General features: G+C 32.7%; 1 protein-coding gene across 3 annotated transcripts in view; it reads left to right on the plus strand.

Moving 5' to 3' along the window:
• LOC114328090 (ADP-ribosylation factor GTPase-activating protein 2) overlaps window positions 1–26383 on the plus strand; it is a 95010-nt gene that overhangs the window by 61991 nt on the left and 6636 nt on the right. For all 3 annotated transcript variants that reach the window (XM_028276844.2, XM_028276843.2, XM_028276845.2), the window contains 2 exons: window positions 7646–7867; window positions 8826–8956. In XM_028276844.2, the coding sequence (XP_028132645.1) occupies window positions 7646–7867; window positions 8826–8956 (353 nt within the window). The remainder of the gene's footprint in view (window positions 1–7645; window positions 7868–8825; window positions 8957–26383) is intronic.

Here is a 26383-nt window from a genome sequence, read left to right on the forward strand (position 1 = left end):
AATTTTTTCTTACAAACTGACGATTTATTGATTGCTTTGAAACCAGTTGAGATATGCAAATAAAATTTGGTAGGTTTTAAGAGATAGTTATTGCGGTTTTTTTGACATAAAACTAAGAATTTTATATTCACCATTAGCGTGCATACGGGTAATATGATCGGTCATATTACACGTATACGCGCTAATGGTGAATATTAAATTCTTAATTGCATGTCAAAAAATGTGCAATAACTACGTCTTAAAACCCACCAAATTTCATTTGCATATCTCAACTAGTTTTAAAGCATTAAATAAATCGTCAGTTTGTAAGAAAAAATTCAACATCCCGTATCTCGGAAACGAAACATTTGCGGACATACGTTTATAAAGCCAACTGTCTTTATTTTTTCATGCAGAATTACCCATTAAAGTTTGTCGCACTTATTTAGAAACACCGTGTATTGATGAAGAACATGTTTAGTTGTTAGAGTACCTAACTTTTTTATTATCCAATATAAACGAATGAATCAAAAAACAGAATGTTAAGAAAACCTGACGCTATAATTAGGTTTTAATTTCAGTATTTTATAAATGCTAGAATATTCCACAGGGTGATGCGAACTTTGAGAAAAAAACACAGTTTGATTGGTACACCCGGTATACAATGAAAATTTACCTGTTTAGCAACAATATTATTACAGTGGTATTGTTAAAGAATCGGGCTATAACATGTTCAAAAAATGACTTAAATCGGCCAACAGGTTTAGAAAATATGAGACATCAAAAATAACCAAATTTTTAAGTGGGCCGATTTCTATGCACGTAAGTTTAGTAGCACTTCTTTTTGGATGGCTCGTAATTTAGATACTATAAGAAGTTTTTACTTCTGTGGGCACTCCCATGAGTGCTTTAAATTTTTTTATGATGTTGGCGTTTGGTAAAGTTCTTCGAGCTCTTTGTTACTTCTTATCCTATATTGTCCTCATGCTTCATCCATCACAGGCCCAAAGATCTCCCTTAGGATTTTTCTTTCTCAAACACGTAGTCTCTCTTCGTTTGCCTTTGATATCGCCCACGTTTTGCTACCATACATCACAACGGGTCGTATGATTGTTTTATACGCTTGTATCTTCGTTCGTCTTGTTAGTGGTTTCGATTTTATAAGGTTTTGGAGGGCAAAAAGACATCTGTTGTCGGCCTGTATCTTAATGTTTATTTCTTGTGATCCGTCATTGTCTTCAGTTATTGTTGTTCCAAGATACTTAAATTCTCTAACGTGCTCAAAGTTAAAGTCATCGATGGTGATGTTCTGACCGCTTCTGTCTCTGCTTTGATGATTGCGGCTCATATACATATTATTATTTAGTCTTATTTTCGTTGATTACTTCTTCATTATTGAACCCAGATTATTGAGCCCAGGGTTGCTTTTGGGGGTTCTCGGGGGTGAAAAAAGATACGTTCAAGATGGGTTCGGAAATTGATAACTGAATTTATCCTAAGCAACTTTTGTTCTATAGAATTTTTTTACTAAGTCAATACTTTTCCTGTTATTTGCGAGTGAAAATGTCTCTTTTTCAACAAAACAAACACGTTTTCAGACGGTTTTTCGCCAATTTTCGCAAAGAGTTTTTTATAAAAAAAATTTCTTAACAAAAATTTAGTCTATAAAAAATGTATATTTATAAAGGCTATTGACCCAGTAGAAACGAAGCAAATTTCAAATTAAATATTTCAACGGGAAATAACCAAAAACTGAAACACTTTTTGGAGAAAACTCATCAAAACTTTTTAAAAGTGTTTAAAAAAACTTTATATATAAAAGTTATTATGTTTTATATACAGCGTGTCTACTTAAGTTGGAAACATATGGGAAACTTTTTTTATTATTAATTTTACGAAAAAAAGTTACTCTTCATAAAAAGTTTTGCATGCTCTAAAACCTAATATTCAATCATTAGATATCAAATTTTATCAATATTATACGAGATAAGTAAAAAAATATGAATTTCGTTCAAGGGTAAAGTACCTTTATTTCTCTGAATATCGAAAATTCTTATTATGAAAAGTTGTTTGGAATTAAAAACTAAGATCAAATGTGCAATTACATGCTTCTAAAACAAATATATTTTACAAATTTTTTTCAAATATATGAATAAGTAGGTACCCAACATCGTTTTTATTTATAACAAATGTGATAACTGTTTTATTATTCATTTTACGGAAAAAAGTTATTCTTCATAAAAAGCTCTGCATGGGCTAAAATCTAAGATACCAACATGATATATCAACTTTTATTATTAATTTTATACGAAGTGTGTCAAAAAATATGAATTTCGCTCATGAGTATTATACTCATGAGCGTTGGTCCCTTTTATTTTTTGGTACAAAAATCGCGAAAATCACCCTCTAATTAGCTTCCCAAATAAAAGTAATCGTAACCGCTTCACAAGTTACTTTACTTCATCATCATCATTCTCTTTGCCTTATCCCTATGCGGGGTCGGCTTCCCTAATTGCATTTCTCCACATAATTCTATCTTGGGTCATATCAATGTCAATCCCCTTTACCAACATGTCCTGCCTTATCGTCTCCCCCCAGTTCTTCTTTGGTCTTCCTCTCCTACTCCTTCCAGCAATCTGCACTTCAGCTATTTTTCGTATTGGGTGATTAACGTCTCGACGTAGAACATGACCAAACCATCTTAACCTATGCTCTCTCATTTTGGCATCAATTGGTGCCACACCTAGACTTCCCCTAATATACTCATTTCTAATTTTATCCTTCTTTGTCACTCCACTCATCCATCTAAGCATTCTCATTTCCGCCACATGCATTCGTTGTTCCTATTTCTTTTTCACTGCCCAACATTCAGTTCCGTGCATCATAGCCGGTCTTATGGCTGTTTTATAGAATTTTCCCTTCAGCTTCATTGGAATTTTTCTGTCACACAACACACCACTCGCTTCTTTCCACTTCATCCATCCAGCCCTAATTCTACTGCATGCATCTCCATCTATTTCTCCATTACTCTGTAATACCGATCTTAGGTACTTAAAACTATTGCTTTTCACAATCATTTCACCATCCAAAGATGCAATTTTATTTGTGGTAACTCCATCTTTAAATGAACATTCCAAATACTCTGTTTTTGTCCTACTAAGTTTTAAACCTTTTTCCTCCAGAGCTTGTCTCCACTGTTCCAGTTTTTGTTCTAAGTCTCTTTCACTATTTCCTATTAACACTACATCATCAGCATACATTAGGCACCATGGAATACTACCCTGTAGTTTCGCTGTTATCTGGTCCAAAACTAATGAGAATAAATAAGGACTAAGCACCGAGCCTCGGTGCAATCCTACTTTCACCTGAAATTTATCAGTGTCTCCCACACCTGTTCTAACACTAGTCGTTACTCCCTCATACATATTTCTCACAATCTTTACATATTCGCCAGGGACTCCTTTCTTATTGAGTGCCCACCACAGAATCTCTCGAGGAACTCTATCATATGCTTTCTCAAGATCAATGAATACCATATGAGCGTTGGTCTCTTTATTCCTGTATTTTCCATCAGTTGCCTTACAATGAAAATTGCATCTGTTGTTGATCTGCCCTGCATAAAGCCAAATTGATTATCGGATATATCGGTTTCTTCACGTATCCGTCTATCAATTACTCTCTCCCATATTTTCATGGTGTGGCTAAGTAGTTTTATAGCCCTGTAGTTTGTGCCTTGTTGTATGTCTCCCTTGTTTTTGTAGACAGGTACTAATACTGCTTCTCCATTCGTCTGGCATTTGTCCAACTTCCATAATTCTATTAAATAGACCTGCTAGCCAACTTATTCCTGTCTCTCCCAATGCTCTCCATACTTCCCCAGGAATATCATCTGATCCGACTGCTTTTCCTTTCTTTATTTTTTGAAGCGCTTGAGCCACTTCCTCGTTTGTTATTCTGGTAACTATTGCTGTTACTGTCTCCGTTAACTCCACAGACTGTCTGTCAAATTCTTCATTTAATAAACTGTCAAAATACTTTCTCCATCTCTTTTTGACATTCTTTTCGTGAATTAGTATTTTATTATTTTCATCTCGGATACATCTAATCTGATTAAAATCTGTTGCTTTCTTTGCTCTCTGTTTGGCTATTTTATATATCTTTTCTTCGCCTTCCCTGGTATCAAGTTGATCGTATAGGTTTGAAAGCTTTTGCTACTGCTACTTTCGCTTCCTGTTTGGCGACCATATAGTTTTGAAGATCTATGCCCGATCTGGTTTCTTGCCACTTTTTATATAATTTTCTCTTCTCTTTTATTTTTCCTTGTACTTCATTTGACCACCACCAAGTCTCTTTATCCTCAAATTTCTTTCCTGACGTTTTCCCAAGTATTTCAATAGCCGTCTCTCTAATAATATTGGCCATTTTTCTCCAAATTGTGTTAGGGCTTCTTTTCATGTTCCAACATATTTTTTCTACTATTCTTTCCCTGAATAGACCTTCCTTCTCATCTTTTAGCATCCACCACTTGATTTTTTGTGGTCCTCTCCGATATTTTTGTTTAGTTTCGCTTTTTACTTCGATGTCCAGAACAAGCAGCTTATGTTGTTGGCTTACTGTCTCACTAATTATTACCTTGCAGTCCTTGCATTCACGTATGTCTTCTTTCCTTATCATGAAGTAGTCTATTTGGGATTGATGTTGTCCACTTTTGTAGGTAATAAGTTGAGGTTCTCTCTTTTTAAAGAATGTGTTAACAGTCGCCATATCTAATGCTGTTGCTAATTCTAGCATATCATCTCCAGCTTCATTTCTAGTTCCAAACCCTAATCCCCCATGTATTGTTTCATATCCTGTCTTGGCTTGGCCCACATGTGCATTGAAATCACCTCCTGTTATAACTTTCTCCTCTGCTGGAATATCACTCATTACGTCTCCTAATTGGTCATAGAAAGCTCTTCTTTCATTCTCACCCAGACCTGTTTGAGGAGCATACACACACAACATTCAATACCTCTTTATCAATTACAAATTTCACTGACATCATTCTATCACTCGTTCTTACAACTTCTACTACGTTATCTTTCATTTCACTATCAGCAATTATACCAACTCCATTTCTAGTATTACTACTCCCTACATATCACAATTTATATCCATCACCTAGTTCTTTCGCCCTTTGTCCTTTCCACCTAGTTTCTTGAATACAAGCAATTTGAACTCTTCTTCGTTTGAGCGCATCCACTAACTCCAGACTCTTACCTGTAAGACTACCAAGATTCCAAGACCCTATCCTTTACTTATATACTCCTTTACTTATTACTTTACTTATATATTGTTTATATTATCTATACGTTTCATTGGTTCAAAGTGCTCAGTTTTGAAAAAAAAATGGGTTTAAAATAAAACATTTTTTTTATTTTGAAAAAAAAAAATGGAATTGTTCATGGAATTAACTTAAAAATTATTAGTAATACCAAAAAATTTAAAGAGTAATAAAATGTACGTTTTGCTTTTCTGAATATTTTTCCTTTTTTGTTTTCTTGTTATAGTAAAATTCATTATGCTATGGCTGTTCAAAATTTACCTAAACTCGTGATTAGTTACTCGTTCCAACCATTTTAACAACAGCTTTTTCAAAAATAAGCACTTTGAACCGATGAAACTTACAGATCATACAAATAATACATAAGTAAAGTAACTTGTGTAGTGGTAATGATAAAATTTATTTGTGATGCTAATTAGGGGGTGATTTTCGAGATTTTTTTTACCAAAAAATAAAAGGGACCAACAATATTTTGAGCGTAACTCACTTACTTTTAATGTTACAAGTTTTTTTAAAAAACAAAAATAAACCTTTTTTTAAACACTTTAAAAAAGTTGAAATGAATTTCCCCGAAAAGTGCTCCGTTTTTGGGTTATTTCATATTGAAATATTCGATTTGGAATTTTATGAAGAAGAACCTACTTTTCATTAGCTACAACTCTGCTTCTACAGGGTCTACAGACCTCAAGCATACACCATTTTTTTCAGTTTTTTATAATCTATATTTTTGCTAAGAATATTTTTTTCGCTCAAATACTTACTTTTTGAGTTATCTCCGAAAAACCGTCCAAAAACATGTTTTTTTTTTCTGTTAAAAATGAACATATTCACTTGCAAATAACTCGAAAAGTATTGACTTAGGGAAAAAACTCTATAGAACAAAAGTTACTTCTTCTTCTTCTTGCAGTACCGTCTCCTATCGGAGGTTGGCTACCATCACAGCAATCTTAACTTTTGTTGGCTGCAGCTCTGAACAACTGTATTGAACTGCACCCATACCACTCCCTTAAATTTCACAACCAGGAAATCCTCCTACGTCCCACATTTCTCTTTCCCGAGACTTTTCCTTGGATTATGAGTCTTAGCAGAGAGTACTTTTCTCCTCTCATTATGTGGCCTAGATACTCCAGATTTTTCGTTTGTATGGTTTTTATGACTTCGCATTCCTTCCCCATCTTCAGCAAAACATCTTGATTTGTTACTCTTTCTGTCCATGGTATTTTCCACATTCTTTGTAACACCACATCTCGAATGCCTCAATGTTTTTGATGCTTATCTTTTTCAGTGTCCAAGCTTCCATGCCGTACAGCAGAACGGAGAAAACACAGCATCTTAACATTCTCGTTCTTAAGTTTATATTTATGTCCCGGCTGCATAGGAACTTTTTCATTTTGACAAACGATTGTCTCGCTATCTCAATTCGCCTCTTGATTTCTCTTGTCTGCTCATTAGTATCAGTGAAGCAAACCCCTAAATATTTGTAGGACGTAACTCTTTCAACTGGCTGATTATTTATGGTTAAATTCACATTGGTGTCTTCTTTGTTACAATCATGAATTTAGTCTTTTTGATGTTCAGTTTTAGACCATACTTATTGGTATGAGTGTTTATGTTTTCCATCAAATACTGTAAAATTGCTAGGTTATCTATTACTATTAGCAGATAAAGTTGCTTAGAATTAGTCATTTTATCCAATTCCGGACTTATTTTGAATGTATATTTTTCACCTTCGAGAGAGGGTATTCCCCTCTATTTTTGAAAAATGGAGGGGATGTAGAATTGTAAACTTTTTCTTATATAATAATAGACAATTTCAACTACCTATTCCCAAATTTTCATCCTTCCTTTATTTTTTTTTTTTGGGTCAGATTGTTCTTTGATCGGGCTATATTGTATATAAACACTTATACAAATCAAATGAAACAAGTTAAGGGTATGTTTCTTTAAATTTACATTAATAGAAATCTTCCAATATTATTCTACGCGTGTATAATAAAATATGTCTAGTGGCTGTAATTCCATTGTATTCAGCTAAACGATTCTAAAAAGGAACACACCTACGACTTTAAGTATTTCGTGTTGGTGTCATGTGACGTCACGTGCTATGACGCGGATGACGTGCTACGGTATCTATATTGTACGGACTGTATATCTGTTTTCTTCCTGAATTCTCCCTTTTATCTGTTCTGCGGTATGAAAGACAAATACATACTTTAAAAAATAGTATAGCTGATTTTCCCCAAATATATATTTTCCTATTTGGCTATTATTTGTGCATAATTTTTAGGGACCTCTCGTTTTACCTAGATATAATAAATCTCAAAATTTTTAATCCTTTTATAGAAAGAGAAAGAGAAAGGGAGCGTGAACGTGAAAAGCCACCGAGAAACCTTGAACCCGTTAGCAATACCGACGAAGCGCAAAAGAAATTCGGTAACGCCAAAGCAATTTCATCCGACCAATTTTTCAATGATGGTAGTGCCGACTATGAAGCTCAGGCTAACTTAAGCAGATTCCAAGGTTCTTCCAGTATATCGTCGGCAGAATTTTTTGGTAACGGTAGAGGTAAGTTATTTTTTCCCAATTAATAAAGGGGTTAAGATAAGACCAACTTATTGAAACATTTTATGGTTCTAGTAGTTCCATTGTTTATTTTTTTTTTTGTAAGAACATGACTAAAAACTTGCCGCGTATCTACTGACTGAAAAAGTAAATGCAATATCCACAAGGAAAAGAAAAATGTTTTCGGTAGTTGGCTGTATACCATGAATCAGCAAAATTGGAAAAAATCCTTTGTAAAAGGTATAAAATTTTTATTAAAAATCCCTTTAAGGGCTACATCACAACAAAACGTTTTCGATTTTTATAAAAAATCATCAGTGTTAGACAGATTGGGTGCCAGCTGAGCCACCAAAGAAATATTCGGTTAAAAACCCTTTAAATATTATATGGATGCATTAAAGGTGTATACTTAAATAAAATGCCTTGGGATGGATACATAGCAACAAGGATAATGTCCTTAGGTAAGGTATTGAATTTTCCAACACGTGGAATGCAAATTGAGTTGTTTACATTACAATGACTTAATGGCAGTTGCCATTAAGTCATTGTAATGTAAACAACTCAGTAAACAACTCAATTTGCATCCCACGTGTTGAGTTGCCATTAAGTCATTGTAATGTAAACAACTCAATTTGCATTACACCTGTTGGGAAATTCAATACCTTACCTAAAGGCATTATCCTTGTTGCTATGTATCCATCCCAAGGCATTTTATTTAAGTATGCACCTTTATTATATCCATATAATATTTAAAGGGTTTTTACCCGAATATTTCTTTGGTGGCTCAGCTGGCATCCAATCTGTCTAACACTGATGATGATTTTTTATAAAAATCGAAAACGTTTTGTTGTGATGTAGCCCTTAAAGGGATTTTTAATAAAAATTTTATACCTTTTACAAAGGATTTTTTCCAATTTTTGTAAATGCAATATAATTTTTAAAACATAAGTTTTTGTTTTAGAGGCAAGTTATTCATCTAACAATGTACCCGCTTATGATCTAGAAGATGTTAAAGAAAGTGTCCGACAAGGTGTCACGAAAGTAGCTGGCAAGTTGGGATCTATGGCTAACGATTTAATGTCATCAATTCAGGTAAACTAGTTTGCATTTTGAACAGAAAATGTTTTAATACTAAGTTTTCAATCTAATAGCACATAAAACAATACTAAAAATATTACTCTACATCCCAATAGATTGAAAACAATGGGAACCATCTCTGGTTACACCTCCGAGGCTTCTAAAATTTGCAAGCCATAACGGATGCTGCGACTAAAGAAGATGAGGGAATTTTACAATTTATAATTCACGTCTCATCTGCTCATCGTGGTAAAGTTCCAACTAAAGAAGATGAACCAAATGTATATACCATGAATGGAGAACATTTGCTTAAAGAACTTTGGGCAATATTCAAAAGTTCCATTTATATAAATGGTGTCCAAATCTGCTAAAAATTGTAAATTGCTGCTGGAGGAAAACATAATAATTTGGTTTTCTATGTCGTTTACCATTAGAAAATCCTCGTTTTTGTTGGTTTTCGATGGAAATGTTTTTAATATATCATGAGTTTCTTCCATACTTTTTGGAAATTTGGGCAGAAGAGATCGCCGGGCGTTATACATATTTTTTCGAACCAATGCCACATCTTTAATAGTCAAGGTACTAATATTAGCCCGATCAGGGAACACAAAATTTTACGAAACCCTCCAAAAAAATTAAGGAAGGATGAAAATTTGGGAATAGGTAGTTGAAATTGGAATTATTATATATTATTATATAAGAAAAAGTTTACAATTCTACATCCCCTCCATTTTACAAAAATTTGGAAATACGTTGTGAAAAATATTTTCTCGGGGTGAAAAAATATACGTTCAAAATAAGTCCGAAATTGTATAAAATGACTAATTCTAAGTAACTTTTGTTCTATAGAGTTTTTTCAATAAGTTAATACTTTTCGAGTTATTTGCTAGTGACTATTCATTTTTAACAAAAAAAAACATGTTTTTGGATGGTTTTTCGCAGATAACTCAAAAATTAAGTATTTTAGTGAAAAAATATTCTTAGCAAAAATATAGTTCTTCTTCGTCAAATTCCAAATCGAATATTTCAATTTGAAATAACCCAAAAACGGAGCTCTTTTCGAGGAAAATTCATTACAACTTTTTTAAAGTTTTTACGCTCAAAATGTTGCTGGTCTTTTTTATTTTTTGTTAAAAAAATCGCGTAAATCATTCAATAATTAGTTTCCCAAATAAAATTGATCGTTACCGCTTCACAAGTTACTTTACTTATGTATTGTTTATATTATCTATAAGTTTCATTGGTCCAAAGTGCTCATTTTTGAAAAAAAATGGGTTTATAATAAAACATTTTTTTTATTTTGAAAAAAAATGGAAATTTTTATGGAATTAACTTAAAAATTATTAGTAATACCAAAAAAGAGTAATAAAATGTTTGTTTTGCTTTTCTGAATATTTTTGATTTTTTGTTTTCTTGTTAGACAAAAATTGGTTATGCTATGGCTGTTCAAAATTTGCCTAACTCGTGATTAGTTACTCGTTCAAGCCATTTTAACTACAGCTTTTTCAAAAATAGGCCCTTTGAATTATTATCACATTAACGGTTACTAAGAAAAACAAAATTAAACCAAGCGACATTCTGTCTATTAAGGGTTTTTAATTTTGCATAACAAGACTATATCCATAACGGCCATTTTTAGTTTCGCAATAGTAGACTAAGCGCCAAAATGATCGAATTTTTTAAAGTGAAAATGTTGTGTTTATGTATAATTAAATTGAAAAATACAAATAATCTATATAAAATCTCTATATATAAGGCATAAATAGTTCTAAGAATAAAAAAATACGATTCACTTCAGACTGCTTCAAATACCCTTACGCTTTGTATAAAAACAAAATACTGAAAATTCTACAAAATTCAATTCGTATCGATTGTCAATGGTTCGGACTGCAAGTTATTAAAAAATAAATCTCATTTTACAATGTCTTAACACTGGCTGAGCAATAAAAAAAGGTATCTATGTACCGCTGTTTAGTACACTAACGCTTCGAATAACAACAGTTTTTAACAATTCAACAAAATTCAATTTGTGAATTGTCAATGGTCCCTACTGCAAGTTAATAAATAAATAAATATCATTTTACAATAACAACACAGTCTTGGCAATAAAAAAATGTATAGATGTAAAATTAGAAGAAAGAATGTAGAAAAGATTTTACCGCTATTTAGATATTTATAAGCTTTTTAGGCTATTGATTATGTACTATAGAAAGGAACTACAACGTTAACGGGGTTTTATTATTTCATATGGTCAATGAATCTCTATATATGAAAAAACCGCGGAGTGCTACCATTTAAAGGGGTGCGTTTTTGAGAAATGAGTGAATTAGTCCCTGGGCACAGGTTACATTAGGGTGAGTTCTATGCACTTTTGGTACAAACACGTCTACATAAAAATTGTTCCTGGTTAAATTTTCTACCTAAATATAACTGTTTAAAGTCAAAGATACTTTTTTTTACAAAAATATATTCAAAAGAAAAAGCACAAAGAAACCCAAAAGAAAGAAATTTTGTTTTTTGTCCCATAACTTTTGTCCACGGGGATATAGGTATAGACATTGCTTCACAGAAAAAAAACTTACATATTTTCTCTTTAAAATTATGTTTAGTAGAGGCCACTAGGATTTACAGTTTTCGAAATATGATTTTTCAAAATTCGCCACTCACAGCGATTTTGGGCAATTTTCCTTGTTATTTCGCAAATATTGTTCTGTAACTTTTTTCTACGCAACTTCAGGCATATGCAATTATACATGTAAGAGGAATAGAAATCAATTACCTTTAAAATGTTCTACTGTATAATGTTGTACGACTTCTTTTAAAGAGGTTATCTTTTTCAAGATTTTATACTTTTAACGAGTTTTTATGTTTTTTACGATTATTTTTTTAATTTCCCATTATAACTTTTTTTTCTACATTTAGGTATATATTGTATAATAAAAAAAGAAAGCTTATTTATTGTGTTTACTTTAAAATGGTGTATTATAAAAAATTCTAGGATTATTTTTGAATGAGATATGCTTTTTCAAAATGTAATAAGTACTTGCAACGATTTTTGATTTTAGGATTATTTTTTCAATTTCTCATTATAACTTTTTTATGTGATTGTGTGTTATGATTGAATCTTATTTTTTATAGGTAATAGTTTGGATCCACTTGACTCGGCCGGGCAAACTTCAAAATATGGATTAATTCCAATATTTACTGTCAAAGCTCCTGCACCACAAGCTTTGCTTGAAAAAATAGCATGTAAATGTACCAAAGGATGTACAAAAAAACTGCGGTTGTAGGAAGATAGGAATTAGTTGTTCAATATTCTGCAAAGGGTGCATGTGCATGGGTACTAATTGTGGGAACTCTAAGATAACTGAGGTGTCAGAGGAAGATATTGAAGCTAATGCTAACGAAGAGATGGACTTTTAATGATTTTGAAAATTTTTTAAAGGTCAACGTTTAAATAATTTTAACTAAAGTGATGTTTTCTAAGACTAATGTTTATGTAATTTTTGTAAAAGTAATAATTTTAAGTAATACAGGTAAAAAAATATCAAAGCATCACTCGGATTCCATTATTTAAATATAGATGATACACCATTTTAAAGAACAGAAAGTAAGCCCTCTTTATCGAGCAATAATAGTATATTCATGTACCAACAAAAAAAAAGAGAAATTTCAAAAATAATCGTAAAAAATGTAAAAAATAATATTTTTTTTATATTAGGTATTATATAATTTATAACATATTATATAATAATATTATTTTATTTTTATATTATATTATAAAAAATCGTTAAAAGTATAAAACTTTGAAAAACCATAATCTCTTTAAAAAAAAGTCGTACAACTTTGTACAGTAGACCATTTTAAAGGTAATTGATTTCTATTTCTATTACGTGTACCATTGCATATACCTAAAGTTACGTAGAAAAAAGTTACAGAACAATATTTGCGAAATAACAAGGAAAACTGCCCAAAATTGCTGTGAGTGGCAACCTTTGAAAAATCATATTTCGAAAACTATAAATCCTAATTACCTCTACCAAATAACAATTTAAAGAAGAAATATGTAGGTTTTTTTTCTGTAAAGCAATGTCTATACCTATATCCTCGTGGACAAAAGTTATGGGACAAAAAACAAAATTTCTTTCTTTTGTATTTCTTTGTGCTTTTTCTTTTGAATATATTTTTGTAATAAAAAGTACCATTGACTTTAAAAAGTGATATTTAGATAGGAAATTTAACCAGGAACAATTTTTATGTAGGTATGTTTGTACCAAAAGTGCATAGAAATCACCCTAATGTAACCTGTGCCCAGGGACTAACTCACCCATTTCTCAAAAACGCACTGCTTTAAATGGTAGCACTCCGCGGTTTTTTCATATATAGATGTCCGTTGACCATATGAAATAATAAAACCCCGTTAACGTTGTAGTTCCTTTTAGTTATCTTATTTTGAATATAATCAATAGCCTATTTATACAAATACCAACTTCACGAGTGGTTGAAAAATTTTGAAAAATTAAAATTTAATGGTCGCTCGTGTCAGAGACAGCGTGTACATTAAGGTGTTAATGTGCAACCAAATATTGCATTGTGTATGCAAATAAAAGTAACTGTATTGTTATTCGTTATTGTGTATTATTCGTTATTAAACTTCTAAATTGAGGAATTATCTTCAAATATGAGCAGGTTTCAGTCGAGAACAGAAAAACTCTGTATACTCCAATTTTTCATTGATATAATTTTAACTGCATTGGAATTAACGGTATTGAATTGTAAAATAAATTTAGAGCAATAAAATGCAAAAAACATATTTAATGATAATTGAATTGATTATGTTGTAGCAATACACGTTTAACATATAAATTTAAAAAAATACTAGTTTATTTGTTAACTGATTACAAGAGGGATATCGCAATATTTTGTTTTGCATTAATAGACCAAACGACATAAATGGTAGTTGGTCTAGTAATGTATAACAGCTAAACTTCCTAAAATATATTTAAAGCATAAGTAGACCAAGCGACATTATTTTTTTTTTTTTTCTAGAATATGGTAGGTGCGATTATATTGAAACTTTGCAGTCAAAAAGAGTTATAGGTGATCATTCTTCTGTTAAAATTTTGTGCAAATATGTTAATAAATGCATTTTTAAGAAACGAAAAACTTTGAAGCCATTTATCTCAAAACTATGTTTTTGCGCTTGGTCGAGTTATGCATAACGCCGTCCAAGTGGTAATGATAAAATTTATTTGTGATGCTAATTAGGGGGTGATTTTCGCGATTTTTTTTACCAAAAAATAAAAGGGACCAACAATATTTTGAGCGTAACTCACTTACTTTTAATGTTAAAAGTTTTTTTAAAAAACAAAAATAAACCTTTTTTTAAACACTTTAAAAAAGTTGAAATGAATTTTCCCCGAAAAGTGCTCCGTTTTTGGGTTATTTCACATTGAAATATTCGATTTGGAATTTGATGAAGAAAAACCTACTTTTCATTAGCTACAACTCTGCTTCTACTGGGTCTACAGACCTCAAGCATACACCATTTTTTTCAGTTTTTTAGAAGCTATATTTTTGCTAAGAATATTTTTTTCGCTCAAATACTTACTTTTTGAGTTATTTCTGAAAACCCGTCCAAAAACATGGTTTTCTCTGTTAAAAATGAACATATTCACTTGCAAATAACTCGAAAAGTATTTACTTAGGGAAAAAACTCCATAGAACAAAAGTTGCTTAGAATTAGTCATTTTATCCAATTCCGGGCTTATTGAATGTATATTTTTCACCTTCGAGAGGGAGGTATTCCTCTCCACTTTTGAAAGATGGAGGGGATGTAGAATTGTAAACTTTTTCTTATAAATAATAATAGACAATTTCAACTACCTATTCCCAAATTTTCATCCTTCCTTTATTTTTTTTGGGGTCAGATTGTTCTTTGATCGGGCTAATTGGTGGCTTAAGCGATGGCTTAGTTGAATCGGGTTCAATTATGAGCGTCGCGTCGGTTTAACTTCATTCAGGTTGTTCAATGCCAAGTTTAGTTAAGCCGAGGTTCATACAAATTTTGGTAAGGTTGGTAACGTGAGGCATGCGTATTGAAAGCAATTCCCCTCAGTTCTCGACCTAAATTTTCCCGCCATTTATGTATTATTTTTTTTTTTTTTTGTCAATATAATTCTTTTATTACTGTTATTAGTTTAATCGGTATTTTTTTCTCGTTTAGTTTATTAGTTTAATCAATGTCCTACGTTAAATTTGTGAAAAGGCCATTTGAATAGGTATTATAAGTATTAGGATATTATTATTGCAATGTGTTTATTTTCTTTTTGTAAAAAATTGTCTGTTAGTATTTTTTTCTACAATGGACGCAAAAATACCTTCCAATTTCACCTCTCAAGAAGAAATATTGGTATCTTTGCCCAAACAATACAGCAAAATTGTACAAAATAAAATTAAACAAATGTCAGCCCCCAAACTTTTAAAAAAGTTTATCAAAGCCATTGATTGTAGCAGATAGTAAGATATTTTTATAAATATCTAATAGTTGTTGTATTAGTTTAAATTTCTAAATTTTAAATTAACACAGTATTCATGCAAAAGATTTTCAACCTCTTCCTACGTTTGACAAATTGTACTTCTCCTGATTCTCTAGACAGTTAGATTTTTTAAATTTTTGGCTAATGCCATTGCTACTTCCTCTTCCTCATGGAGTATGGGCAAAGGGTTATTGCAAAGGGAAGCATTGCAATATTGTGTAACTTTGATATTCCAATTACAATTGAATGGGTCTGCCGAATAACAAGTGCCATGTGATTCGTTTTTAAGAAATCGAACAAACTGTTAAAATTATAATATTTGTAAATTTATACATTTTAAGGATTAGTAATTAATTACTTCAGCTTAGTACCATCTGTTTAATTTCAGTACTTAAATTACATCTCAACTGAACTAACTTTTCTTCGTTATTGATATTTTATGAACTTTACGGTCTTTAAATGTATATTCTTCTTAATTAGTCATGTTTTGACTGGCTGATTGACATATAGTCCATACCATTAAAAAAAGGATTAATAATACAGTACACAGTACAGTGAGTTACAAACTGTATTAATAACTAACCCGTAAATGTATAAATTTACCATTATTCCAATTTTAACAGTTTTTGTTCGATTTCTTAAAAACGAATCACATGGCACTTAAAAATTGTTATTCGGTAGACCCATTCAATTGTGTCTATGCATTCTGCATTCTCATTGTGCCTCATTAAATAAAATTTCAGCTTGTGATGAAGGATTGCGTAATGGTGTTATTAGGTTTTTCTTGACTCCGTAACCACTTTCACCAACGAAGATACTCATTCAATCCTCACATTCTGTTCTCATAAATATTTAACTGTTTACAGCTGTGATTTCAAATTCACTCAAAAATGTTAATATTTGCCTTATTCTAGGGAATTAAGTAGGGTATTTAAATAATTTTAGAATGTAAATTAGTTTGTAATCATTATTAAATAAAGGGATATATAATAATAATAATATAATAATAATAATACCGTTTCCTGTGGGAGTTTTTGTCAGTTCTTCTATCAGGCGCGGCCCCCTGCGAATGGGGGATGCTTTCTGGGTATTCGTAGCGCCAGTACCCAGAGAGTAGCAGGGATACTTGCCGTGGAACAAAAACTGACACCTGGCAGTAGGTATAAAATGCACACCCATGAGAATGGAGAATAATAATTTATGTTTAGGATCGCTGCCTGGGGATCGCCAGGGCACGTCTGGAGCCGGCGCTGGACGTGACAGCATGCGGGACGTCGGTGGCAGGGTGTTGAGGAGGCGGGCCCCTGTCATACAATCAGCTACAGCCCAACCACAACCACAACCACAAGCGAGCCAAACAACAACAAGAGCTCCACCCGCCGAAGGTGCTGCGCTGGATCATCAGCCGGCGCTCACTCAAGCGGGACGGCCGAGGCAGCGCATGAAATGGACTGTGTCCATTAATGAAAACATTTTGCGCTTCTACTACAAGGTGACAAACCTCGGTCAAGAAACAATCGGCTACCGACAACAGCTGTATGCCGAATTTTGCAGGACGTACCCAGATATTCAAGTATCGGAGCAACGAGTATCAGACCAATACCGGGTAATTATAAGAAACAACCTTATCCCAGAGACTAGACGCAATATCATCAGAAGCGAAGTCGAACGGGAGATTCATAACGATGTTGTAATTGAAGATCAAGTCCCCAATGAAGTTCATGAGCAGATTCCTGAGCTTGCCATACAAGAAACTCAACCTGACAATACAGAGCAGGAAAACAACGAGCTACATGATAACCTAGTAAGCGAAATGGCACGTGCTGTACATGAGTTTAATGGAACAAACCCACTTAGCAGACCACCGCTACCACGAATAAACTCTTGTAAGAAACTAGGGGCGCTGTTACAAATTGTGAACACTGAAGTCCTACCCAATTATGTCGTAGAAGCCCACACATTAGAATATTTGCACATGCTAATCTACTGTGCAGCAACAGCAATTGCTAATGTAATGGGCGTTAAGATCAGAACACGACGGGGTACTAACAACGGAAGGACTGGTAACAGAATTGCACCCTGGGAAAAAAGACTGCTCGGAAAGATTGAATTGCTACGTAGGGATATTGGTCAAGTCACAGAATATATACGAGGTGTAAGAAGTACAAGAGTCATCAGGAGAGCTGAAGAAATAATACGGAATACTGCAAGACACTCAAGATACGATCCAGAAAACAACACAGCCCAACAGTGCCTGGATACATTAAAACAAAGACTCTCAGTTTATTCAGGACGACTAAGAAGGTACAAAGTGAGTAACGACCGAAAATCCGACAATGCCCTTTTTGAGACTGCTGAGAAGGCGTTCTATCGGAAACTCAATTCCACCGTAGAAAATCTCGATAAGTCTTACCCAAGCCAAGAAGAAATTCATGAGTTTTGGGGAAATCAACTTTCCACACCAGCTGCTCTTAACAACAATGCTGGATGGATAGAAGATACGGCACAGAACTGCCAACACTACACTACTACTCTCTACGAACCCTTCACCACTGAAGAAGTCTCAAATATCATCAAAGAGCTTCATAACTGGAAATCTCCTGGACCAGACGGAGTTCAAAACTTTTGGCTCAAGAAGTTCTCGAGTGCTCATGAATGCTTATCAACACTAATTAATCATGTTATTTCTAATCCGCAGGATATTCCATCATTCCTAACTCAGGGAACCACTTATTTAATACCAAAGGATCAAAATAACACCCAAGATCCAGCAAAATACCGCCCAATTACTTGCCTTCCAACTTTGTATAAATTGGTCACATCCTGTGTAGCCCGGCGTATCTACCAACACTGTGCTCTGAACAATATCATAGAGACTCAACAGAAAGGATGCGCTAAGGGTTCCATGGGTTGCAAAGAACAACTTGTCATCGACTCAGTCATTTCTAATCAAGCATATTCCAAAAAGAGGAATCTATTTACTGCTTTTATTGATTACAAGAAGGCCTTTGATTCAGTGCCGCATGAATGGCTTATAGATATTTTGAGAATATATAAAGTCGATGATAATATAGTGACCTTTTTACAACATATAATGACAGAGTGGAAAACTAGAATTCACCTTCAAATACCTGGTGAAAGTAACATCGAAACTGAAAATATCGTAATCAGCCGGGGCCTGTTTCAAGGAGATTCGTTGAGTCCTCTGTGGTTCTGTCTAGCTATGAACCCACTATCTCAGCTATTGAACTCCTCAGATGCAGGTTTTAGCATCAAAAATAACAACAATGTGGTGGCGAAGCTTAATCATTTATTGTACATGGATGATTTGAAATTAATGGCTTCCACTCGAAACCAACTCGACGAGATGCTAAAAACTGTAGAAACTTTTTCTAATGATATTACTATGCACTTCGGACTAGATAAGTGTCGTATTTTAAATATAGTCAGAGGAAAAGTACAGCCCGGAGGATTCGATATGCAAAATGGCCAGAACATCGAGGCCATGGGTGAAAACGATATGTATAAATATCTTGGAGTAAAGCAAGCGAGGAAAATTGACCATAAACAAATGAAAACAGAGATAACTACTGAGTTTATACGAAGGGTAAAACAGCTGCTTCGCTCACACCTTAACAGTAGAAATTTGTTTAAGGCACTAAACACCTACGCATGTTCCGCGCTTAGCTACTCATTTGGTATTATTAAGTGGACAAAAACAGATATAGAGGCTCTTCAGCGAAAAGTACGAACACACCTCACAAAGGCACAAAAACACCATCCTAAAAGTGCAGTAGAAAGAACAACATTACCACGGAATCTAGGAGGAAGAGGACTTATGGATATAGGTGAGCAATTAGATAAACAAATTGCTAATTTAAGAACTTATTTTCAGATGCAGGCTGAGACATCTACTCTACATCGCGCTATCTGCGCAGTAGATGACACAACACCGATCAAACTGAGGGAACCAGAAATGCGCATAAACCACCTTACTAAGGACGAAAAAGTGCGCGCCTGGATGGGTAAACCTCTGCACGGGCGACATCCCAATGAGGTCAGCCAAGATTATGTCGACAATATAGCGTCGAACTACTGGTTGACATCAGGAAAGATGTTCCCTGAGACGGAGGGTTCATTACTGGCCATTCAGGATCAGGTTATACCAACCAGAAATTACCTGAAATATATCATCAAAGACCCTCAGATTCAAAACGACAGATGCCGATATGGATGTCAAGCCCAAGAAACCATCCAACATCTTACAGGGGGCTGCCAGGCATTTGCTGCAACTGAATACAAGGAACGGCATGACGCAGTGGGAAACATCCTTCATCAAGAGATAGCTATCAAGCTGGGACTTCTCCAAACAGACCATCTCCCGTATTATCAATACGTCCCTGAGAGTATGCTTGAGGATGGCAACTACAAGCTATACTGGGACCGCACTGTGCTCACAGACCAAACAGTGGCACATAATAGACCAGATCTCGTACTAGTTAATAAATTAACAAGACAAACAACACTAATTGATGTGGCGATACCTAACAACAATAATCTACGTAGTAAATTTACTGAAAAGATCGCCAAGTACAGAGATCTAGAAATTCAAATACGAAGGCAATGGAGAATGCAAAGTACCCAGACGATACCGATTATTGTGTCTACTACTGGAGTCATTCCGAAGACCCTCCTCGAAAGCATAAAAAAGCTGGGTCTGAATGAACATCTTTATAAGACCATGCAGAAAGCTGTACTACTCGCGACGGCCAGATGCGTACGAAAATTTCTGGGAGATACACCTGCATTCCAAGTCACCTAGGGCTCGATAACACGGAAAGAGTCCCACCAGAGCTCAATCCTTTTGATACCGTAGGTATCTGGGATGAGTCAATTTTCCCCTTAGAGGGAGTGTGAGCCGTATGGCTAAATCTGGATAATACCGTTTATTCACTGGAAAAATATACACATATAAAAAAATATATAATTATTATGATGCAATATAATATCTATGTGTTTTAGATATGTTGTTATGTATTCAACGCAAACAAACCATAGAACCCATTAAAACAATTAAGTTGTGCATGGGCCATTTTAGTATAGTTGTGTTAGATATACAACATAACAATTATTTTATTGTGTTGGATATAATAATAATTATTTTTAAGAAGTAAAATTTTTACATGCAAGAACAATACAAATTAATATAAATAAAAAGAACATGGTATGAAGTGAAGTTCATCAATTGTTGAGCGTTTATTTTTTATTTATTTTTTATTTATTTTTTTTTTGTGTTTAATTATAGGTTTACAGGTAATTTATTTATTCAAAAAGATGGTTAAACATTTTTCTATTATTTATTTTTAAATACGTCTGAAATATGCACTTTATTAATTTAAACGAATTTATAGTAATTAAGTAGGTTTTGTATGTTTGAGGAAGCAAATTATATATTTTTATCTGAAGGTATTCAAAGTTTCTTTGTCCAACTACTTTCTTTGTTAAGTTTGTTCTAATAAAGGACTGAGATCTACTTCTGGTATCGTATGTGTGTTCTAGTGGTACAAGTAACTGTTTATTTTTATATAGATTAGTGAACATTGCAAGTACAAACAATTGCCTTATATCTAACACTTGAGCTTCAATAAACAGATCGTCAGTACTGTGCCCTAGTTTTTTATTGTAAATAATTTTTAATACTTTTCTTTGTATAATGTTCATTTGCTTTAGGTGCGTATTTGCAATACCACCCCAACTAAGAATTCCATACCTTAGACGTGACTCTACTAAGGAGAAATAAATAATTTTTAAATGATGAATATCTAATATACTTTGTAGATATCTAAATTTATATAAAAGACATCTTAAAGTTTTGCAAGTTTGATTTATGTGCTTATCCCAGCGAAGATATGAATCAATCTGAATTCCTAAATACTTTGTACTACTTGCACTGTTAATCATCAGATTTCCTATAATTAACGAGTTATAATCGGGTAAGCCACTTTTATAACTGGTAAATGGGACATACAGTGTTTTTTTCAATATTTACCGTGAGTAGTTTATGACTGAATATATCTATAATATTTCCTAGGTCCCTTTCCATTTTAAGCTTTAAATTGGTCCAAGTGTCAGCAGAGTATAGGATCGCAGTGTCATCTGCAAAGCTTAAAATGTCGCCTTTAGTTTGAAAAGTCAGTATGTTATTTATATATATAATAAATAAAATTGGTCCTAATACCGTTCCCTGTGGTATACCAAAGTTAATGTTCCTTGTACTACTTTGTGTCCCTTCTATTCTCACTACTTGTTGCCTGTCCTTTAAATAACTGTCCATCAAATTATATGCTTTCCCTCTTATACCTGTGTCTATCAGAGTATCTAGTAATTGTGTGTGACTTACTGTATCAAAAGCCTTTGCCAAGTCTAGGAATACACAAGCCGTTGGTATGTTGTTATCAACTAAATTATATATTTTATTTGAAAGATATGATATGGCATTTTCCGTGGAGAACCCTTCTCTGAAACCATACTGTTTGTTTGATATTAATTTGAATTTTTCTAGGTATTTTACTAGCTGGTTTTTTAAAGCCTTTCCTAAAATCTTACAAAGTGAACTAATTATGGAAATTGGTCTATAGTTTTTTGTTAATTTAGGATCACCTTTCTTGTGTATGGGGATAACTACGGTTTGCTTTAACTGTTCGGGCCATTTTCCTACAGCAAAAATGCTATTTACTAAATGTGTAATGGGGCGAGTTAAAATATGCCCCAGTTCTTTTAGTACTTCTGGTTTTATGTTATCCATTCCTGGCGCTTTGTTGGATTTCAGTGAGTTTATTATAATTTTAATGTCATTTTCATTAACATCTGCTAAAAAGAAGGAATTCAATGTAGTACATCTTTTTGGAGGTTGAGATAAAGGTTTTATTATTTTTTGCGCGTATTTTTCTCCGACTGTGGAAAAATAATCATTAAATTCTTCAGCTATCTCATCAATGTTCGTAAGAGATTGGTTATTTTCAGTAACTATTTCTTTGAACTTTTTGGTATTATTTTGTTCGTTATTACAGTTATTAACTATTTTCCACAGATTTTTGGAACATTTATTATTTTTAATAATTTCTTGTCTGAAATAATCTTTCTTTGCAGCTTTAATAACTATATTCAAGTGTTTACGGTATCTGATATAAGTTTCCTTTATCTCTTTGTTACCTGGCATATTTATATGTTGTTTGTGTAGTTTATTTTTTTTTTTATTGATGGAGTTTACTAATCCTGCTGTAATCCATTTTTTTCTTTTAAAATTATAACGTTTTATTTTAATGGTGTCAGTATGTTTATTTATGTAAGACGTTAATATCTTTATTAAGTATTCCGTTAAATCATTAATATCTTTTAAGTTATAATATTCAGTCCAATCAAAATCTTTAATGTCCAATTTTAAGTTGTTGTAATTTAATATTTCTTTCTTTCTGTTGGGTAGATTATTTATAATATTTAGTGGCACAGTGACTACAGTTGCCTTATGATCTGTACCTACATAAGCATGGTACAAATATAATTAATTTTAGATTTATTAATAAATTATGTACATTTAATTTAATAAATTAACAAAATCATTTTCTAAATTTGCTTCAAAATCATCCACAAGTTGCAAAAAGGAGCCTGTTGCTCAAAACCAGTGATATGGGTCCACTTCACTGCACAAAACCTTACATAATTTAAGGCAATAAAAACCATGTTCTTAGAAGATACAGCTTGGTTCTTGAAATTTTAATAACAAATTTGCCACTTGTTTTCGTTCTGACCTATCTGTTCGATTTTTTATTATATGAGCAATAGTTTTATGCAAATAGTGAACAGCATCTTAGATATCCAAAATCTTTGCAAAAATTCATTATCATTCCATTTTTCAAAATGATTTTCTCTAGCCCTACACTGTTTCTGTGTTCTCTTTCCTTCTACAATATTTATCATTTCCAGAAAATCTTCATTATTAGTTAAAATTTTCAGTGAGGTTCATTTTTAAGGTGTAAATATCATAGATATATAATACTCTAGATTGCGCCTTACGATCTTAAAATGGGTGACGGTTGCGACAGAGATAAATGAGCCTATTTGGTCGGTAGTCTCTTTCTAATTCAAGGGGAGTATCGACGACGTCACTATCCTACTCTGTCGTCGAGTATTTTAGATGGTTTGACAGTTCGAGCGGATGGCAACGAGAACTGGTCGTTTGTCTTCGGACGTGGATAATCCTGGTTCGAATCCCATACAAATCTTTACTTTTTTTATTTTTTATTTAATCAATATTGCGTTTATTAGATATTATTACATCTCTAAAGTAAATCTATGCAAAGAAATATATAAAAAATAAGAAAAACTGTGTAGGCACCTATAGATTTTTAAAAATATAAAAGCCAATGTTATTTTTTTAATAAGTTAATTGTAGAATAGTATAAAGTAATTATTAAAAATATTCGTAAAAAATTACCAATAATTAATATCAACATAATGTACAATCGATTTATTAATTGAATCGGTCATTTCAAAAACAACATGAGTCACATATTCCTAATTTTACAGAAGAGCAAAGAAAACTAACTATATAGTCGAAAGATGGATGACATCAAAATTCAGAGTTATATTGTAGTTTTGTTCCTAATGTTTTTACTGGACTGGTGTCGTTTTTGCACACATTGTTTATCTTAAGTTATTCCTTAAGTTATATTAAGCTATTCCTCTCAAAAAGTTAGTTTCTGAAAATTGTGGACTTCGCTGTTTTTTAAATGACCGATTCAATTATAAGTAATTAGACATTATTTTTATTTATGAAGCTATTGTTACAATTTTTAAAAAAAGTAGAAGCAAAACAAACATTCACATCATTCGAATAAGGACGAATTTATAACGAATGACTTTTATTTTACTATGCAGTTCACAAATTATGTATTCCAATATTAACTTACTATACATACATTTATTATCTGCTAGATTTACTTAGGTCCATTTTTCAGATGTAAAAATATCTAATAAACGCAATATTGATTAAATAAAAATAAAAAAAAGTAAAGTATGGGATTCGAACCACGATTATCCACGTCCGAAGACCATTTCCCGTCACCACCCGCTCCAACTGTCAACACATATTACTCGATAAAGTGGGATATTCACGTCGTCGATATTCCCCTCAAATTAAAAAGAGACTACCGACCAAATAGGCTCATTTATCTCTGTCGCAACCGTCACCCATTTTAAGATCGCAGGGCGCAATCTAGAGTATTATATATCTATGGTAAATATTATGATTTCCGTTGACAATGACAAAAATGTGAGGTTAAAAACCTTGAACAAGCGTTGAACCGTCGAACATCAACCGCTCAGCTGAACCCGGGCTTAAACCGAGTTCAAGAAATAAACTTTGTATGCACAACGCACTTCTTGCCTTGAACTCGGTAATGGCGCTGAGCCGGACTTGAACTTCGATTGTACAACCTGGCCATAACAATTTCCAGCCACGTCTAGTCTGGCAAAACGTAACTAACTTCGCAAAAAAGTAATTACCTACTAAAATTACTATTCTGTAATACTTGTTTGTAATTGCTCCAACCTCAGGCAAGTTTACTCAACTGTTTGTTAACACTATTGACATTTATGAAATTTTAACACTATTTGCATTTCATAGGTTAATTAAGTTATATTGGTGAGTTTTTGAGTTTTCTGCGTTATTCCTTTAATTTTTAGATTTTTAGTTTGCTTTTATATAAAAACAGTTGTTTTTATAACTAATTAGCGACGTATTAGTATAATACCGGGTGTCCACTTATATTTTCCCCCATTTTAACTGCCTATAACTTCTAAACGGCTCAAGATAGAAATATGCGGTTTTCACTGAAATATTTTATTTTAGTAAAAGTTTTGTCTGAATGGATTGAATTTTTTATATCGCTTTCAAATACGAACAAAAATGGCGGATTTTTGAAAAAAAAACGTTGTTGACTTTTTTTAATGGAACACCCAGTATATTTTTTATAAATTGAAAGAATGGTCATTTACCTATCCAGCGATGTAAAGTTTTTCAAAATCGGTTGTCAAATCACTGAGTAATTCATTTTTAAAATGAGAGGTGCAGCGTGGATATCACATAAAACTAAATAACATAACTAATATAAGCAAAATAATATTATATTACATTAAATGATTTCCACATTGCATCTCTCATTTTAAAAATTAATTGCTCAGTCATTTCATAACCGATTTTAAAAAAAATTATATCGCTGGATAGGTAAATGACCGTTTTTTCAAGTTACAAAAAAATATACTAGGTGTTTTAATAAAAAAAGTCAACTTTTTTTTTTCAAAAATCCGCCATTTTTTATTTAAAAGCGATATATAAAATAGACATTTATCTAAAAACTTGAAAAAATCGGTTATCAAAGGACTGAGAAATTAATTTTTAAAATGAGAGATGCAATGTGAAAATCACATAACATAATATCAATTTGCTTAGTTTTGTTATTTAGGTATACGTGGATATCACATTGTGATATCCACGTTGCACCTCTCATTTTAAAAATTAGTTACTCAGTGATTTGACAACCGATTTTGAAAACCTTTAGATCGCTGGATAGGTGAATGACCTTTCTTTCAACTTACGAAAAAATATACTGGGTGTTCCATTAAAAAAAGTCAACAACGTTTTTTTCAAAAATCCGCCATTTTCTTTCGTATTTGAAAGCGATATAAAAAATTCAATCCATTCAAACAAAACTTTTACTAAAATAAAACATTTCAGTGAAAACCGCATATTTATATGTTTAGCCGTAGAAGCCGAAAAGAAGATAGGCAGTTAAAATGGGGGAAAATATAAGTGGACACCCGGTATAATATTTTTGGATTACCG

Source organism: Diabrotica virgifera, chromosome 3 (assembly GCF_917563875.1).
Source record: "Diabrotica virgifera virgifera chromosome 3, PGI_DIABVI_V3a".
NCBI lineage: Eukaryota > Metazoa > Arthropoda > Insecta > Coleoptera > Chrysomelidae > Diabrotica > Diabrotica virgifera.